Source organism: Odontomachus brunneus, unplaced genomic scaffold (genome assembly GCF_010583005.1).
Source record: "Odontomachus brunneus isolate Ranch 3 - 2012 unplaced genomic scaffold, Obru_v1 Obru_scaffold_123, whole genome shotgun sequence".
Taxonomy (NCBI): Eukaryota; Metazoa; Arthropoda; class Insecta; order Hymenoptera; family Formicidae; genus Odontomachus; species Odontomachus brunneus.
In genome coordinates this window covers 399,698-419,837 of record NW_022639573.1, presented here as the reverse complement: position 1 = coordinate 419,837, position 20,140 = coordinate 399,698, and the positions used below count along the sequence as shown (strand labels likewise).

The following is a 20,140-nucleotide window of genomic DNA, read 5'->3' as shown; positions in this document are numbered from 1 at the left end:
ATTCATGCGAAGTACGGTGCATGCATGCGCGCATATATATATATATATATATATATATATATATATATATATATATATACACATATATGAAAGTTCAGATGTACAGCGAGAAAAGTCTGATCGATAAGATAACATCGTGACGCGCAGTTAGTTGCGCGATGTGATTCATTAGTTGCACGGCGGGAATATCTCACATTGCATTTCCAATTCGCCCAATCTAATCGTTAACAAAGGCTGCGTCTCCAGTTGTCCTCGTCGTCGAGAATCAGGTACTTTCACATTTTAACTTGAATCTCTCCAACAGAGGACAGAGCATTCGGCGTAGTCTCTGTCTCGACGCGCTTTAGACAACGAAACTGCAAGCTGCCGCGTAAAGTTACCTTCTCCTGCCTTTGTTTCTACTCGTCCGCGAAATCCCCCAATTTCCAAAGGTGTGCCGTCCATACTTGCGCGCGAACACGAACAATATTCTCCACGTGTATATCGAAAACGCGGTACTCCTGTGCCCTCCTGTGACTCCCGGGCTGCAACAACGTTAACACTAGCGAACCAGCGACCATTAACGATCCATTTCTGCCTCAGAGGGATCAAATGTTTATTTCTTTCTTTCTTGTTTAATTCAGCTTAAAAATACGTTACCGTTATAAAAATACGTTCGTTACGAACGCACGCGTTATAGATTTCAGTAATTTTTAGGAAAAATTACAAAACCCGTCAGGTAGTTCTAATGTTAATACGTTTACACAAGAAGCAGCACGCAAGTGGGAATCAGACGGCCGCATTTAAAGTCGAACGCGCGTCCTGAGTATCATTCTGTGTGATAACACCTTCCAATCTAACTCGCATCGATCTGTCCCTTCGAGGTTGCACATCCATCATAAGCGGAAATGAAGAAATTGAGGGAAACTCAGGAAAATCTATGGTAAGAGACAAATCGTCGTGTACAGTAAACGAAGGGAATAAACGCGCATATGTACGCATTACGACGCTCTCGCACATGCGAAGGAACGTATTAAGGTCCGTGGATGGTACGCACGTTGTACGTGGCGCGTAGCGGTACGTGCGTCCGACGGGTAGCCGATTCCGCGGCGCGAACAGAAACGACAGTGGTGCTCAGAGGACGAAGAGAGGGAGAGAGGAGTCGGCAAGAGGGGCAAACGGAAAGGGAGAACCCCGGTGGGGTGGCTGCAAGCAGCAGCAGCAGCAACGAGCAATGGGAAGGGGAGAAAGGAGATAGAGAGGCCGAGCGAGCAAGCGAGAGAGAGAGAGAGAGAGAGAGAGAGAGAGGAACAGACAGACAGAGATAGAGAACGAGAGAGAGAGAGAGAGAGAGCCGACTTCGGACCAGCATCGCTGTGAGATCTTGTTCGCTGTAACGCACTATGAGGGAAACCCCGCCCCCTGTGAGGCAAGCGAACCTGCCGATTGGTCGAGAGGAATGATGGCAGGCGCTGTTGCCAATCGATTGCCGTGAGCGCTCGAGCCTGGTCCGTCGTTCGGTTGCGATTCCCACTCCGGCGAGGAGAGTGACTCCGTGGAGGGGAGGCGCGCAAAAAGTAAAGGTGGGGAACGGCCACCTTCGGCAGGAAGTGAGCTTCGACCCCAAGGAGTATAGCATAAATGCTCAGACTGTTTCGTTCTCCGGTGGAGAGTGGAGGTCGCATCTCTTCTTCTGCATCGGGTTCTAAACGTAGTCGTTTCCAGCACGCTGGAACAGTGTAGTGATATCGTCGGATTGTCATTCGAAGAGGACCGCGTCGGAGCGCGCCCGCGTTTGGCATCGTGCGTCGTTGCCGCACAGTCGTGACGCGATTCGTCGAGCGTGCCGCAGCCCGCAGCCAGTCAGAGTGGCTAGCGAGAGACGGAGAGTGGCGAGAGACACTAGAGCGGTGAGGGGAAGAAAGTAAGTAGTGGCCGTCAGTTCTCACTTGGACTCTGTGACCTGCGGATCGTGTGAGTATCTCTCCTCGGCTGCGTGTTAGTCGAAAGCGATCCGTGCGCAGGTGACGGCACACTTCGCGAGTCGAGCTGTAGTTGGGACGTAGCTGACCGATGGTATGGTGATCGGGAAGTGCTTTCTGTCAATGTCGGGTTCTCAGAGACGAGTAGTTAGACCGTGAACAACATCCAAGGACAAGAACCCGGCCGTGTCTTTTACGGAATGTGCGATAGTGCTTGTCGCATCGTGCGGACAGTGCGCCCGTGATCACGCGATTGGACCTTGTGTTCTTATCTGCCGAAGATAGGGTTGGCCCCCCCTTTTGATGAGGGCCGCTCACCAGTGATCTGCAGTTTCAAGCAGTGATCATTGAGAGGCAGGAAAGCTTCGTGAGTGACAGTAGAACTTAACGGGTCACTTTCATGTCATCGCTCGACGCGCGCAGGTGTACGTCGAGGAAGTGACGGTGAAGTAAACCGGGCGACCATCATTCCGGACGATCACCGGTTGCTGCGTGACAGACCTTCGGCGTGCTGCGTCGATTTTCTTGACGTCGAGAGGTAACAGAAAAGGACGGCAAGCTGTACGGGCACAGGGAGGAAGACATGCTCACGATGGAGACGGACCTGAAGGGCGGCAGTTTGCACGGTCAGATGCCACCGCATCCGCAGGGTGTATCACCGATGGGACACCACGCCGGCATGCCCGCTTATGGCACCCTCGGCTCGATCGTGCACAGCCCGGCGCTGTCGGGAAGTCCGCCTGGCGCGACCGGCCTCGGCATGGGCCTGCAGCATCACCATCAGGCCCAGCAACACCACCCCTACTCGTCCATGCAGGCTGCCGCGGCCGCTGCCGTAGCTGTGCAGCAGCAGAACATGCACGCGATGGCGGCTCAGAACGCCCATCAACAGCATCATCCGCATCAGTCGCAGCAGCAACAGCAGCAATCGCAGAACCAGCATCAGCCGAACAATCACAGCGGTAGCAGCAGTAATCCCAGCAGTAACCCTGCCAACAACAAGAACAACAACATGGACCGCGTGAAGAGGCCGATGAACGCCTTCATGGTGTGGTCGCGCGGTCAACGGCGCAAAATGGCACAGGAGAATCCAAAAATGCACAATTCGGAGATCTCCAAGCGACTCGGCGCCGAATGGAAGCTGCTGAGCGAGCAGGAGAAGCGCCCGTTCATCGACGAGGCGAAGCGGTTGCGCGCGGTGCACATGAAGGAGCACCCCGACTACAAGTACCGGCCGCGACGTAAGACAAAGACGCTGCTCAAGAAGGAAAAGTTCACACCGGCCGGCATGGCTGCCGTCGGCGGCATGCTCGGCGTCGAGCAACGGCAGGTAGGAGCCGGCGGTGGGCCGCAATCGTCCTCGTTGACTCGGGATATGTATATGGTGCAACAGACCAACGGCTACATGCCCAACGGACACGCCACTGCCCACCACTATCTGATGCACGACCCGACGTCGGCGACGGTTGCAGCGGCGTATCAGCAGCACCAGGCGGTGGCGTACAGCGGCCATATGAGCGGTGCCGCGGCCACCGCGGCATCCTACCCGAGATACCCGGACGCGATGAGCCACCACATGAGCGGCGGTAGCCCCAGCCCGATCAACAGCTACATGAACGGTTACACCAGTGGCTACGCAAGCACCACCGTTCCGGGCGGCTCGCCCTCGCCCTATCACCAAGCGCAACCGGGCTCCCAGATGTCCAGTCACAGTCCAAGCGGCAGCAGCATAAAGTCCGAGCCGACGAGTCCAGCCAGCGGCGGCATACACACGCCAACGCCGACGGGGCCGACGTCGGCGGGTGCGGCCGCCAGCCAGGTGGTGAAACGGGAGTACATGGGCCAGCAGCAGCAACAACCCAACCAGCAGACGCAGGGTGATCTCAGGCAGATGATCTCGATGTACTTGCCGCAGGGGGTCGAGCAAGGAGTCGTACATCACAGCACGGCCGTCTACTCGCCCGGTCCGTCGCCGGAGGCATTGACGCAACACCAAGTCCCTGTGCCGCACCTCCAGCATATGTAAGCATACTTACCGTCCCTTGTAATAAAGGCTAATAATTCCTTCTATCTCTCTTTCTCTCGCCGATATACTTCCTGCTCGCCTGCGTTCGCTTTTACCGAATTCTCGCTTCATCGCTCGCTCGCTCGCTCGCTCGCGGAAGGTCGATAAGGACGTCGCGCGCTCGAGGACGCTCTCGCGGCCGGCTGTGTCTTGGCGCTCACCTCCCTTGGGTTATTTCGGAGGTTCTGTCAGATCGTTCAGTCGATGACAATCTGTTTCTTATACGAGAGATCGCCACATCTTTCTTTTCGCGGAGTTTGATCGTCGAAACCGAGATATCAATGTTGTCTAATCGTCGCTCGTCACATTGTAGATTAACATTATCGATTGTTTTGTCCTTTGGTAGGAAGCATACTAGCGCGATTCACTTTGCTGATCGCAAGCGGCGTTGCGCAAATTTTCGTAGAAAGTCACGCCGAGGACGCGAGAACAAAAACTGTTCTTTCTATCTTTCTAATTGTGCAGTCTATTTTTCGTCCTGTAAATCGGATCCTACGCCGATAGTAATTCTAACAGAATATTCTGGCATGTTCGGACGAATTGCTCGTCGGAATGTTGTTTCTATGTATCCGCGAGTCTAATATTTATGTTCGACACCGATACAACATCGTTCTCCTCGCATTGTCAAACGAATTCTCTCTCTCGACGTGTACGACGACTCTGGGATTGCGTATAGTCGCTCGCAAAACACTGGCTCGGACACGGTGAAGTCCCGAGCTCACCGAACCGTCAAAATCGAGAATCACTACCGACGCGAGCTTGCGCGGTAATAACATCATTAATAATATAAACTAATAATAGTAATTTACATAAATAATCATTAATAATGCAATTATCGCGCAAGCCCATCAGTAACGACCCTCAATCTAGACAGTTCGCGTATTGAGATGTTCCAACTTCATTGTGTCTGAACAGTTTTGCAACGGAGAAAATATTGCGTTAAAAATGTCACAATGAAATTTTTACAATCTTGGACTATGCATAATTCTAACTGAAATTACTATAAATTTTTTTTTCGAAATGTATACACATAAATTATACACGTTTGACTAATCTCTACTACAAAATTATTGCAGTTATTATAATGTTTCTTTTCTTATTATGCAGAGATTGTCAAATTTATTATTTCTACAGTAATTTGCGTTACAATGTCAGTATAATCTCCAGCTCTAGAAAAAGATTTATGAGGAAAATTTTAAGGCAACACTCTCTCCGTGACCGACAGACATATCTAACGCGAAACTCGCAGAGCGGTCAGGTAGAAGGCATCGCGGCGACCGCTCTCTACGAGGCTGATGCCGCCTCAGCGATATTCGGATTGTACGGGTTTTATGTTCGGGTTCCAAACAATGAGAATGCGACGGCCTCTCCGCGCGAGACACAGCCGGACGTTTTGCCGACTTTTCCGCGATTCGCAACACCTCGAGATTCGTTCTGGCGCCTTGGGCCGGTTGTCAGCAGGGGATCCGCGTTTTATTGTGACATTCGAAGGTGCGGTGGCATTTGCGGGCGAATTTCATCGCGAAAGTCACTCGCGCGCGCGCGCGCTTCACTCATTGTCGTGCTTCACTTACTTGCTTGTACGTCGGTTAAACGGAGCTTGGCCGTCCGACGGAGCAGCAGCTGACAGACGCATCGCTCCGCCACGAATTTCGTTGATCTCCGACCAGAAATCTACCCCATGGATGTCCTGGTCGATCCCGAACAGTTATCTGGCTTGCAAGAGGCGATGTCATCGAGCCCTATAATTAACGATCATGACTGATAAGGTCCTCTGATTGCCACGCGTTACAGCACTTATCGGGAGCCGGTGACATCACCTCTTGCAAACCAGACAACCGATTAACCTCTGGTCGATCAGGATCAGTTGGGATAAGTTTCCGGTTCAGGTTTTATACTTGTCTCTCGATAGATTTCGGCAAACTGTTGCACACGTACGATTGTTTATAAATGAGTGAAGGCATTTCTCTCCGCTTCTATTCTCTTTCCGTTGACCTTTGATTCCGATTTGTAACGAGGACCCCCTGCAGCGCACCGTACACGCGCCAATTCCGAGTGAGCGTTCGCGTCATTATTCGGCACGGCAGTCTCCTACCTCTCTCTTTCTCCATGTGTATAACGAACGAGATAACGTTTCGCAAACGGTACGCACACATCCATCTTCCCTTCCCGTTCCGCGGAATACGCGAGAACAACAGCGAGGCAGGTTCTGCCGAATCACGACGCGAACGCTCTCCCGACGTCCTTCTGCCGCACACGAGCGAACGATAATCTCGCATATGCGCTATCGTGACAATGCTTCTGGACCCTATCATCGCGCTTTAACTGCTAAGAAAACGACGATCACATCGTAAAACGGCGTACGTGTCTCTCCCCAGCCGCTCCGGAATCCGAGTCGCTCGCGATTACCAGGCTGTGTGCGCGCACACACACGTACACACGCACGCCGCACGTACGCAAGCACGCACGCACGCACTCAACACTCGGAGAGCTAATCAGAGCCGGGTACTTTCGAGATGTCGATGCGCCGGCAAATTACAGGCCGGCGGTATCGAGTCGACAGCGGGGGAGAGAGAAATATCGTGAATTATCGGCTCGCGTGCGCCGCGAGTCTCTCCCGACCTGCTTGGCGTTCTAACGACCCTTCCGCTAGAATCGCCGTCAACCGGAGAGATATCGATGCTGATAGACTTTCCTTCGCGCTCGTGTCGCACTGGCGAAATCAACGCACGCACTCGTAGACTCACGCGAATCCTACTCGCGCGCTTGCCACAAATGAAATTTCAGCGATCGCGTCGAGTCTGAAATCGTCCCCCTCGAGGCCCTCTTCCCTCCCTTCCTCCCCCTCGAACTCGCTACCAAGTGCAGGCTTCTTGCGTTCACGCACTTGGGGGCGAATTTTCCGCTGACTCTGTCGATCTGAACGGCAGAGGGCGAAGTGCAGCTTGCGTCCGACAGACACGCGGATCTCGACAAGTCTCGTTGGCGTGACTCACGTTGACACTCGGCCGGAGGCCGTCGAAACATTTGGGCGACCTCATTCCCTTGCGTTTTCCTCATCATTTATCAGCGAACGCTTCATGGCTCCACTCTGCATTTCCCTCGGTCGGGCGCGAATCGTCGTTCCTTTACACACATGTCGAGAGTCTTATCCACCGTCCATACTTATTGATCTCGTGTATATGTGATGGGAAGGCTTGCGCGTGATACTCTATATTCACTCTATATTCAACGAGGCTCCCACCATCAGTCGGTTGCTCGCGATTCGCACGATCGTCCTGAGTTTTGTAGCCGTCGTTCTGATCCGTCTCTCGTTCCATCTCCTCGTTAATTTCCCCTCGTTACGCCTCCAGACGTCTGAGTTGCGTTATTTATGTTTTCGCGCGGATTCTCTGCGCGAAGTACAGGAGAACGCGCGCGCGGGGGAGGGGGGTTCCGATTATTGGCTAATTTTAGCGTAGGGTCCAGAATGAAGCAGCGTTCACGATATTATTTCTCGAGGCTCAATATTTATTTCTCCCAGTGAATTTATTTGTGTGTTCCCCTTTCTCTCTCTTTCTCTCCCACTCATTATCGTTTCGTCCCCGACTGTTATGCAGCGAGTGATCGACCTGAAATCACACAGAAATAAATATTGAGTTCAATTCGGCTGGTCCCGATATAGGTTGAGTCAAAAAACCGATCGAGTTTATCATTCCGTTTTGTTCTCGTCGCGAACGGTTTCATAGAATCTCGCCCGCACCGGGTCTTCTCCTGTTTTTTTTTTTTTCTTTTTATTTGTTTTGCACCTCTCGAGTCTTCGCGACTGTCGCTTTCCTGCCCGTCGATCTCGAGACGATTAGAATTGCGACTAAATCTCACGAACGCTTTTCAATCCCGACGTTGCGTCTCGCACTATCTGTGTCGCGGTCGCTGAATGATCATCACGAAGGTTTCTTCTGACTCATCCTATTTCACCGAAACGACGCGCAGGCGGCTCGAAAACTTTTCACACGAAAAAAAAAATACGTCTCTTCTCTCTCACATCTTTTCGCAACCTAACATCAAACAATACCTACCGTAGGATGGCTACTTAAGAGACCGAAAGAGACACACAGACAGAGTGACAGAGGGAGGGAAAATGCCAAACATGGATAATCAGCTGTGCGGATAAAATAAGGAAAAGAAAAATACAAAAACAAAAAGCTATGCAGAGAGTGCGAGAGAAGAGCCAAGACACACAGAGCGAAATAGGCAGATACGAAGGAAGGAGAGAAGATGAGTGAAGAGAGGAGAGGAGAGCCCAACTAGATCAGGAGAGTGTCTCGCAGCTTTAAAACAATTTCCGCAGGACCACGAGGAAAAGGCAGGAACGAAAGGACCTCTCGCACTTTGCGCGCTCAAGAAAAAATAAAGAAAAGGAAGAAGATTTGTTTAATAGCACAAGTGTAATTAATTGCGATAAGAAGACTTCCCTTATTCCTTTAACCGAAAAAATCGCGCAACCGAAAAATGTTTTGCTCTAAGTGAGAACTTGAAAGAAGTGAAACTAAAGTGTTGTATAAAGTCAGGTTTAGTGTTCCTGGTTTTCATGTCCGGCCAAGCTCTGCTTTGTCTTAAGTCGTAAATAATCAGTGTTGCGGGTCCGACAGCGCGCTGACAATTCTTCGAGGACGCAACGAATCGAATTTGTACTTTGTTCATTCACCATGCGAGGAAAATAATAATACAAACGATATCATTCAATGAGACTCGAACAGTTACATCAACGTGATAGCGACGGCCGTAATGATGAGAGATTCACGAAGATGTTGTGAACGACAAATCTCGAGGACGCCGAGGTCGAGACGATCTCTCGCCCTGGGTTTCTCTCGTTCCCTCGACGAAGCTTATCGCGAGGAATTTGTCGTTGACTGTGAAACGAAATTTTGACAATGGTGCTAATCGGCGTATACGTTGTAAGTATCGTATAATTGACTTTGGTGGCATGCAATAAGTATAACGCGTGAGAAATGGAGATTGTATCATATATTGAATATAAAATATCACGATACATAGAGCGGGGCCTGAGTAATTTTAATTTGTACGAGGTGTAGAGAATGGGGCGCACCCATTATATGGACCTTGGAAATATGTAATATCATATTCAAGTGTAAATGCGAAAGGAATATGTGTATATATGTAAATATAAGTTACTATAAAATCTGAGAGAGAGGTATATACATATAAATATATTAATTATATTCTCCGTTTCCTTTGATATTAGATATTTAAAAGCCAATTATATTAAATCGCGTTGCCGTTTTACCGGAGAATCGGCGCTGTCTCACAATGTACACGCTGTCACACAATGTATATAATAAATAAATAAATGATACGCAAACTAGAAATAGACGCAATATCGATTTCCCCGGTATATGAACTCACCGAATTATACAAGTCGTTGTAACTACGTGTAAATACGCGCGATACGTTTGAGGCTTATTTTTCTTTCTTTTCTACAATTGGCCGCTTCGTGAACGCGTCGTCGAACCAGTGCGAATCGCGATCCGATGATTCGCTCGCGTCGTGAACAAAATCCTCATGCTGTTATAACGCCTCGAGCTTGCAACACAGCAGGGTTGAGCGCTCAGTTTGCCGTTACTCGCGGAACATCCAGATCAAAACTCGATGTTCCGCGCGTATTACACGCGTAGATGTATGCGGATCATCATCAATGTACATACACGAGGAGAGGATAAGCAACCAATCAAAAATCGTCTGCGCGAAAGAATGTTAGAGGTAATTTATTCTATATAATACGCACACACGCACACACGATACATATGTTATATATTATATAATCTTTATCGATATATTATATAATATATAATATATATGTTATTATTATTATTGTATTATTATTATTATTAGCAATATATTTTGCACTCCGTACTTTTCGAGGCAATAATTTAAGTCTTGACTTGGCATAATGTATGTTAAACGCGATATACGGTCGACCTTAAGTAGACGTAAGAGAGAAAACAGTGAAGAGAAAAGGTGAAAAAAATTCCGAGAAGACACAAGAGAGGTTGTGTGAACCGACATTGTGGAAAACTTTCTTTAGTAGCGCCGACAGATTCCTCGAGTTGAGCTCCGTCTGGAGGATCAACCAATCTCGCGGCGATCACGATCGATCGTTGACGTTTATGGTGCTCATAGTGTGTTCACCGATATTCTACCTGGTCGCGCGTTCCACTCGCCGCCGGAACTCGCGTGATGTTCGCTTCGGGATTCTCGTATTCGCAGTCGCGAATGTCGACTCTCGTTATCAACAATCGTCGTCCTTGCACGGTCATTTTCTTTTTTACTTCTTAACACTGCACGCAGTCAGCTAAACGAAGGTTGCAGCACTTTTCCCCGATTTGACCTTCGCCACGCATTTCGTATTCAGTAAGAAAGTATATCTCCTGAGAATGACCATAGAAGGCCCATATTAATAATTGTCAGCGGAAACATGTCCCATGTGAGGCTTTTATTCACAGTCGGACTCAGATTTTTCAGTAGACGTGTATTATATATGACATTTGTATCTATAATCGCGATTCGATCGAAAGACTCTCATTTAACTCTAAGACTCGTATTAATAGCAACCGAAAGTGAAATACTCAGATTTGAATTTAGAGTTAGATGTGAGTGTTTTCTAAATCATGAACAAATGTGTCGCATATGTTATATGATTCAAATGAAAAAATCTCAAAACTAATTTAATCTCTAAATATCTCACGTAAAAGACAAGTTTCAGGTGACGATAATTGTTAAAATTTGTTTCAAATGAGATCCCCAGGTCCAAATTTAGAGTTAGATATGAGTTTTTCAGTTAAATCGTGATTACACATGCATATGTTATCCAATTTGAACAGGAAATTTAAACCCAATTCTAAATTCAAGTCAGAATATCTTATGTGAAAGACAAGTTTTAAGTCAGTGTTAATACAAGCTTGAGCATATCAATAATAATTGCTTCAAACGAGATACACGAAATCTGAAAATATCGAGTATCTTACTTTAATATGGACTCAAATGCTAATTTAAATATCTTAATTGAGACGATTTTCTAGTAATAATTATTTGCATAAACTTGGAAAACAAATTCTCTTATGGAATACGTTGCGAGGATTCTTCTCATAGGGGAGAATTGCTGCAACCTTCAGTCGATTGTACGATGTGACTACTTCTTTAACGGTATGTTTCTACGTGAGAAAAGGGAAAATCCGACGAATTCGCGCGACTAACTTAACTGTCGCGAACGATACTACCGTTGCCGCACTGATACAGCCATTGTAATAGCGTTTGCTCGATCGATCGAGGTGTACAGCGCGAAGGATCTAACCGAGAATCGAGATCAGTGCTCGCCGATATCTCCGATTCAGTGTGTGATAAGAAAAATAAAAAAAAGCGCAGTGTGTGATAAGAAAAATAAAAAAAAGCGCAGAAATTCAGAGTTCTCGAACATGACGAAAACGAGAAGGAAGAAGAGGTGCGTATTGCACAGTAACGATATAATTCCATGTAATGATAACCGTGCGTAAGTTTGTCAATCGCGAAACTAATCGAGCGGGATATCGGAAAGCAGTGCTTTCGTTTGTCGTTGTGCGACTCGCCTGCGAAAGGGAAAAAAAGAAAAAGAGGGAAACATGAGTAAGAGAGGACAAATTGGAGGATGAGAAAGAAACAGGAAAAGCGTAGGGACACGTGCCTCCCGACGTTTTCCGATGTCGCGCAGAAAATGTGTACTTTCCGTCGCGAAGCGTTCCCTTGACGATGAGAACGTCGCGCGACGGAAACGCGACGTCGTCGCTTCTCGTGATCGTTGTTTGCTGTCGGTGGATATTTCGGCTCGCCTTCAAGCTTGCGATATTCGCGGACTCGAGATTCGTCAAGGCGCGCGCGACATCGCGCGACATCGATATCTCTGTTGCAAGAGAGCAGCGGATTCCGTTACAGCAAGCAACGGCGCGTGTGTGTACATAAATGTATAAGTTATACAAATCTGTAGCAAGTAAGGGGGACACCTGTGTATAGAGAAAGTCGCTGCTCTTCTTAAGCGTTCACCGTTGCTTGTTTCTGCAAAATTTTTCGCCGAGAGGGACGTCTTCTTGCCTCCTCGGCAGAAGAGGAGTGTCTGTCACGAGCACAGCCCCCTTGTACATAGGATATCAGCGTGAGCTCCACGATGTACATAGATCTATGATGTATGTTTTACGCGAACTCTCTTTACGATGCACGTTAAAATATGTTATTATACATACGTCTCTACATGCATATATAGATATTGAGAATTAAAAATTCAATTGTGTTTTTCAATTCGATCACCATTCACACAAAAACATCATTATCCACTATCAATCCCGCTGCGCATACCTTTCGCGTGTGTATTCGCTTCCTCCTGTCTTAAGGCGTGAAATTTTCATTCTTGGCCTTACTTTCGCACTTTGTGTCGAAATCGTAACGACACCACAAGGCACACCGTTCAAAATTCGATTGTCGGCTGATGGTGAGAGGATAACGTTGTGGCACATACAATAACCTGTTTTTTTAAGAGCTTATAAAACCCGATCGACCCGTTTCTAAGGGTTTGTGAATGTTTGCATCGCGAGCACGTCGTTGAAATTAATACTCCTGCACGCAGAAAAATATTCCATTACTTAAAAAAAAAAAAAGCGATTACTTGGTTTATTTTCCTTCTCTTGAATAATGGTCGTCTACAATAAAGGATATTTTCATTATAACAATCTTGAGATATACTCCGTTGCAAATTTTAGAAAAGCTCATCATATACTCAGAAGAAGAATATTATGAAACTTTTTATCGAAGAAAAAGTTGATTCGACTCTGCGTAGTAAGTAAATTGAACTTTTGTTTCCATTTAATATTCTTGTTTCCGTTTAATATATATATATACACATATATTCTTGTTTTCATTTATTATTCCATTTAATATTCTTGGTTGAAATACTAAACTTACTAGGATTCAAAATCCTTATTAGATAAATTTGATGCTTACAATATAAACTCGTGATAGATTCGTGGATATACAGGATATTTCTAAAGTATATGTAAGAAATGCAGGAGGTTACTCCTTACATCAAGATAAAAGAAAAAGCTTATATGCAAATATGTCCTAAAATGCTTTGTTTCCAAAATAAATCTCTTTCCAAGATAAGATCATCTCAAACGGGATGACTGAAAAAATATCCTTTTGCGAATAAAAACAACGGTGAAATATAAAAATTTTTAATCTTTATATTTTTATATTTTTACTCTTTTTGTCAAAAAAAATTAAGAAAAAATATTTTATTTACTCAATTTTATTCTCTCAAAGACGACACAAAGATTTTTCTATTTTTTCAATAATAGTGTGTTTTATAGTATGTACTAGTGAATTCTAATAAAAATATCTCTTTTTATTTGCAAAAAAATACTTTTTTCAGAGGATATATATCTCTTTCTCGGGAATGAAATATTTTAGGACATATATTGACATAATTTTTTTCCTTGAAAAAAGAAACATTTTTTTTCTTTTAAAATTTTTTTTTTACATATACTTAGGAAACATTCTATATATCCTTATGAAACATTTAAAACAAATCACATTTACTTGAATGCAATATATATTTTTCTGTGTATTTCTCGCTGCGGAATTCTTTACCGATAACGTTAGAAACAAGAAAGTGCACGTTCAAGATTCTTGCAAGATACATTGCAATAAGATATGTTCACAAAATATGGCACTGGCAATCGGCTGAGCAAATCAGAACGCTTTCCTTTTTTGCACTCTAACGATCAATAAATTACCGTAAAATTAACCTACCTTTTTAATTTATTTCTTCTCATGTGATTTTATCACGTTAATTTTACGGTAATTTATCGATTTCACCTTGTGAACGCATGATTTTGTTTTAACATATTTTACAAGAATTTTGAGCGTGCAGAATTTTCTCGCTTCTGACGTCATTAATCAAGATGATCGCGACGAGAAAATAGGAACCTTAATCGAATAACGGAACTGGAGAAGAATGGAAGGAACGAGAATATCAAGCTAAAAATCATTTAGCCAGTATTCGTGCCAGTATTCGTGCCCTTTTCTGAGAACACAAAGGACCACACTGACCATCCTGGTTCTTTATCCGTGCGTCGCACCATCGCTAAACTACAAACCACACTCTATGCACGTATACTTCGAATAGGCTCGACTCATTTCTCTATTATTACCTGTTTTCCCAACCCATCCTATCACGCAGCGACTTCAGTTTCCTCGAAAAAATTTTAACGACTTTAACATGCAAAAGAGTGACACGATATTTTGCCGAGAGAGTCCTTGATGATTCATCCGACAAATTGTGCCCTTTACGCTCCCTCCGTACGACATTAGACCGTGACAGACAGGAAATATTCGAAAGCGCAAACAGGCACCTGTACGAGCGGCGACAATCAGCCACGAGGTTTGAGATCCGCCGGGAAAGTAATTATTTGGAAAATTCACTGTCCCGTCGCCGCAAACGCGCGGCGGCTCTTCATTTATCGCATGACTCGACTGGTTATAGCGCTCTCTCTCTCTCTCTCTCTCTCTCTCTCTCTCTCACTTTCTCTCTCTCTCTCTCTCTCTTTGTCCCTCTGTCGCTCTGCCGTTTGTTCGCGCGAAAAATGGGGAGAGGGCGGGGGTCTCGATAAAAATATAAATACAAACGCGCACATAACGCGGCGAAAAAACGCGCGGGCGCGCGGTGTATGGACGAGTGGAGACATTAATTCGCGCCAATAAATATTCCCATCGTTCCGGCACATAAACCCCGGCGTTTGTCATACACACGCAGTCATTTCGGTTAAAAGGCATTCCCTCCGCCACTGAATGCAAATGCGAGTAGCTCGTTGTGCGTGCCGCTAGGGTCTCTAAAGTGCTTTCAATTACGCGTTCCACCTAACGTCCCGGCGCGACTCGAGTCGCGCCGACGGTCCTGGAGGGCCGTTTTCCTATGTTTTACATAAACGGGATTTTCAAGTGTTTCACGCCCCACGAGGACACACACGACGACGACGACGATGCCGTCGTCTCCTCGTCGGCGCGCAGCGCCGACTCGTTATTATTTAATACTGACCTCTTCATCTGGCTTTTCCCCACTGTTGCTTTCTTTTTTTTCTTCCCCTTCGCCGCGACTTTCCGCGATGTTTTAACTCGCGAATGGTCGCGTTACGTTACGCGTGATCAGACGGAAAATCGTTTTCTTCCCATGATTACGCGCGGTCGCGTCGCACAGTGTGTAAGATTTTAAGATAGTCCTGGCCAATATCCTGAATCATGTTTTAAATTGACATTTGTAATATGTTTATTAAAATAAGCCAGTTTATTAGTGTTCTGATAAAAATTCCATGACGTCATCAGCTAACTTGTCATCTTTTTACTCGGAATTTTGCGGAAACTCGACATTTATGGATTAGAAGAAATCGGAAACTTTTTCATAACATTTTTGACGTTTTTGCTGCGTGAACAGTTTCTTTGCGTAACATTTCTTGCACTAAGAGAAATTATCCGATACAAAATTAATAAACAGATATTTCCGATCAAAACATCGATGAATTTTTATATCCGATTAAATTTTATCGGATATTTCCGATTATAATGCCATTTTATCAGATAAATCGGTAAAAGACTATGAGCCAATATTTCTTATTGAATGTTTCGTAATCGGATATAAAAATCCATCGATATTTATCATCGATAGTCGGAAATATCTGTTTGTTTGTTAATTTCTTATTGAATAATTTCTCAGTATGTATCTCAGAAAAAGTTATTTCAGCTGCATATGGTCGATTTTCGCAAATCGTAAATTCTCGCAACTTTTTTAAAATTTAAAGTAAACTATACGAGAGAAGCTTTAAGTATATTTGCGAAAGGTTCCTGGATAATGCATGGAAGTATAATAAAACCCTATTAGACAATTATAATAAAAAAAATTCTATTTACTTCAATTAACTTCGTATTATTAAAATAACAATTTTGCCACAAAAGGGAAGAAAATATTATCACGTCCAAATTTGTCGCGTTCTCAGTTGAAGCACTATAAAGAATACTGCAGATTAGTCCTTAGTAAAGATTAAACCTCGTTGGTGTCTCATCACAAGATAAATTTTTGTCTAATCTACCAGCTAGTAATGTAACGCTCATTTCTTCTAGTGGCTAGATAAATAAGTTAGCTGATACTTGAAGAAACGAAATTACAATAATGAGATGAAAAATCATAAATTGTTACATTGCTAACTAGCAATATAACGCCCAGTTTTGCTTTTCTGAGATTTTGAAATTAACGTAATATCTATTTGTGGATTTCCTATCTAATCTTAAAATATGGACAGCGACCAATTAGATTATATATTTTAAAACAAACACAGCGCCACGTTTGGCATATAATGGTTAGATCACAAACCCGATTCTATATCTCAGTGTTCAGCCAGCAATGAGTTAGTATAACGAGCTAAAAACATTTTAGTCCGGACTAGCTAACTATTTGCTTTTGACTCAGCTAATTACATTTTTACTCAGAATGTTAATATTGATTGCTTAACAACCAATACATTAAGTATTTACATTAAACACATTAGGTAATACATAATCGATAAATTACATAAAGATGTATCAACATATTCGATAAAGATCACTGAGTATACGAAATTTAATATTTGTGGCCAGATTTTGATGAAATTCTTCCATCATGCGTCGATCATGCAGAATTTACAGGCCGTTGCCTCACCGCGTTTGTTTCGAGACTCGTTCATACGACAAAAGTCCAACAAGAAAGAAATGCGATGCGTACGCGTGTGTGTGTTTGCGTCTGTGACGTAAGCGACGTGTGTGTGTTTACACTCGCAAGAGCGAAACGCTGTGTTTTGTCGCGGCTCAGCGCGGCGTTCGACCGCGAACAACAACGCCCGCGGAATAACTTAGGTAACACGTCTTTAAACATCCCATGCGTGCACATACGCGCGGCGATATACGAGCAGCCGCGATATACGAGATGGACGATGCGGAGTTGATTTAACGACACTTGTTGCTCGGACAAAGTTGGATAATAATTTCAGGTCGCTTTCCGGGTTTCGGTCGGCGAATGGAGCGGCGCGTCCGAGCGCGCACGTGTGCGCAAGTGTATCCGTGTGTACGTGTATCTTTTTCCATCGCGTCATCATTTCTCTTACGTATCGCTTACACGGCACGCGAGACTTTCGTATTGTCATAATCCTTGTGTGTTTTCCTACCCGCGCGATACCATTTCGACCGCACGCGTCATTCTCAGACAAGAATTTTCCTCATGAGACGCCGCGAAACTCACACAGAACGTTCCTTAGGATCTCATCAGAATCCGGTTCTGTTTCTCAAACTGAGAGAAATTATCCGATAAAAAATTAACAAACGGATATTTTCGATCAAATTCCGATCAATTCTTCTACCCGATCAAGATATCCGATTAAATTTCATCGGATAATTCCGATCATAATGGGATTTCATTAGATAAACTGATAATAAAATTATGAACCGAAATTTCTCATCGAATATTACCTGATCGGATACAAAAATGCATCAGTATTTTGATCGAAAATATCCGTTTATTAATTTTTGTTCAGATAATTTTTCTCAGTACAAAATAGTTCTGGATCAGCGGAGAAATTTTCAAGGATCCGGATTGGGGTGCGTTCCGATTTCCCAAAACTATGATGAGTTCCCGAGTCGAAGTTTTACCCCTACTTCTGACCTAAACTTTCGAGTTTCTGTTGTTCTGGAAGATCAGCGTATGTTTAGTATACTTAGAACCTAAAGTCCTACATAGCGTCTCAAAATGGCAGATAACGAACAAAATGCCACTTACAGGTTCTAAAGATGACTCCTCGACATAAAGTTAGTAGGTTAAGTGGAATCAAAGAAGTTAATATAGGCTTCAGAATATTAAGTAAGTTAAATGGAATATGGAGTATCCAAAGAATGATAAAAATTTTGTCTCGATTTCTGATTGTGAAATTTACGAATTGGAGATATAATGTTTCAAAACGGAAACAGATCTCATTTTCTTTACCGAACCTTTCCCAAAAATTTTCTTTTTTCTCGATTTTTACTTTATTATTTATGTTGAACAAAATATCTGAAACGCTTCGAGTATTTGCGTTCGCTTTACAAGTATAAATACTTAATTAAAAAGCGTAAATACTCAAACTGTTTTAAATAATTTGCTCAAACTCTTTTGGAAATAAATTACAAATATTGAATAAAATATAAGAAAAAAATATATATTGTATTTTTATTTCAAATATAAAACTTTAACATTACATTAAACACTCGAATATATTGTAATTATTTATCATTAACAATCGATAAGTTATAAAAATGACCATACAACAACCTATATTTAAAAAAAAGACAAATCTTTCATATTTTTATAAATCATAATTATGAAAGCACTAATTATTACTTTGTTATTCTCTTCTCCTTTTTTTTTCACTGTACCTACACAACTTTTCTTCTGTCTTTGGGTGTGTGTGTCACTTAAAATCGCGACTTTAATTATTTGGGAAATTGGAATAGATCTCAATTAGATCCCAACAAATTTTGTATAGTTGGAATAAGAACGGAATTCTTAATTGGGAAAGTTTGGGAAATTTCCATATGAAAGATTAGAAATATAATGTTTCAAATATGCGATTTTATATGAAGAAGTCAAAGTTTTTCCAATATTCTTTCTGCTTTTCATTTCACATTAGAAGTGAACATATGTTGATTTCTTAAATAATTTAGTTATTCAATAAAGCTCAAAATGTTTGAAAAATGTTCTTTTCTTTTGATTTTTCACTCTATTGAACATGATAATCGCCACAAAAATGGAATTACCTGTTTGATAATAAACATTATATACATTATAAACATTTACCGACGTTACCAACTTGAAGAACTCGAGAGTATCTATATTTCTGTTTCGATTCTAAACAGGAAAAACCCATGTTTGAAGAAAGGGAATTGGGATTTTTAATCGATGGTTTTTGAAGCGCGAAACAATCAATTTTGAGACAAATTTATTTTAAATAGAATCTGGGAAAAATCTTGGGAAATTTCAACGGAGATATTCCTATAAAGGACCCAAAACTGCTTGTAAATTAGTTGCTTCCCGTAATGAACTTAATGAACACATTGTTCTGAAGACGCAAGCGTCCAGCGACGAGATTAAATACACTCAGAGAAATTATCCAATACAAAATTAACAAACGGATATTTTCTATCAAAATACCAATGAATTTTTATATTCAATCAGGATATCCGATTAAATTTAATCGAATACTTCCGATCATAATGATTCATCAGATGATTTCATCAGATAAATCAGTAAAAAAATCAATCAAAACGTTATAAACCGATACTTCTAATCTACTACTTATCTTATTTACTTACCGATACTTCTTATTACTTCTTCGAATGTTTCCTGATCGGATACAAAAGTTCATTGGTATTTTGATCGAAAATATCCGTTTGTTAATTTCTTATCGTATAACTTCTCTCAGTGTACGGAAATACGGGACACACGCGGGGGCTGTACGCGATCCGCGGTGATCGCGGAGTTCTTTGCGTCGGGCTCAATGTCCGTTTGCGCTTCGCGATAATTCAGTTTGCGCCGACTGAGGAGAAAAAACGACGAAAAAAAGAGAGAAAGACGAAAGAGGGGAGTCGCGAGCGAGTGTGGGAGTGCGAGGAGCTCGCTTTGATGCCGCTGCGCTTTAAGGCCGCTTTAATCTCGAGCCGATCCCCCGGATCACGCGTGGCTACCTCCGCGTGCGAAGCATCCCCTCGTGAGTTGCAATTTGTAAGGTATCGCGGCACCTCGCTCCTTCCGCCTCCATCCGTTCGTCCTGCCGTCGTCTGCCGGCGTTCTCGTTCTCGCAATCGCGGTTTCGCCGATCCGGTTAACCCCCGCGTGTCGGGACCCCTAAGTAAGATAATATTCACGGCCAATTACCTAAAACGCACTCTCCTTACGGCGGCCGCCGCGCCACGGCTTATTGGCAGCCTGCCACGCCGTGCTGATCGAGTATCCGGCGTGAAAACGACCTTGTTATTAACGTTC

General features: G+C 43.7%; 1 protein-coding gene and 1 long non-coding RNA gene across 6 annotated transcripts in view; one reads left to right on the top strand and one right to left on the bottom strand.

The window, feature by feature from the left end:
- The first annotated feature begins 202 nt into the window (after positions 1 to 202).
- The window catches only part of LOC116849652 (transcription factor Sox-1a), a 218,211-nt gene continuing 198,273 nt past the window's right edge, over positions 203 to 20,140 (top strand). For 2 of the 5 annotated variants that reach the window (XR_004379186.1, XR_004379185.1), the window contains exon 1: positions 203 to 3,983. Coding sequence is in view for 3 of the 5 variants with exons in the window: in XM_032827014.1 (XP_032682905.1) it covers positions 2,545 to 3,983; positions 8,090 to 8,102 (1,452 nt within the window). In the remaining 2 variants the exon portion in view is untranslated. Of the gene's footprint in view, positions 3,984 to 8,089; positions 12,352 to 20,140 lie in introns of those variants that run through there. The other 3 variants (XM_032827012.1, XM_032827013.1, XM_032827014.1) reach the window with 2 other exon arrangements.
- The window catches only part of LOC116849656, a 293,934-nt gene continuing 277,776 nt past the window's right edge, over positions 3,983 to 20,140 (bottom strand). The window contains exon 4 of the long non-coding RNA XR_004379189.1: positions 3,983 to 7,637. This is a non-coding gene — a long non-coding RNA (uncharacterized LOC116849656). The remainder of the gene's footprint in view (positions 7,638 to 20,140) is intronic.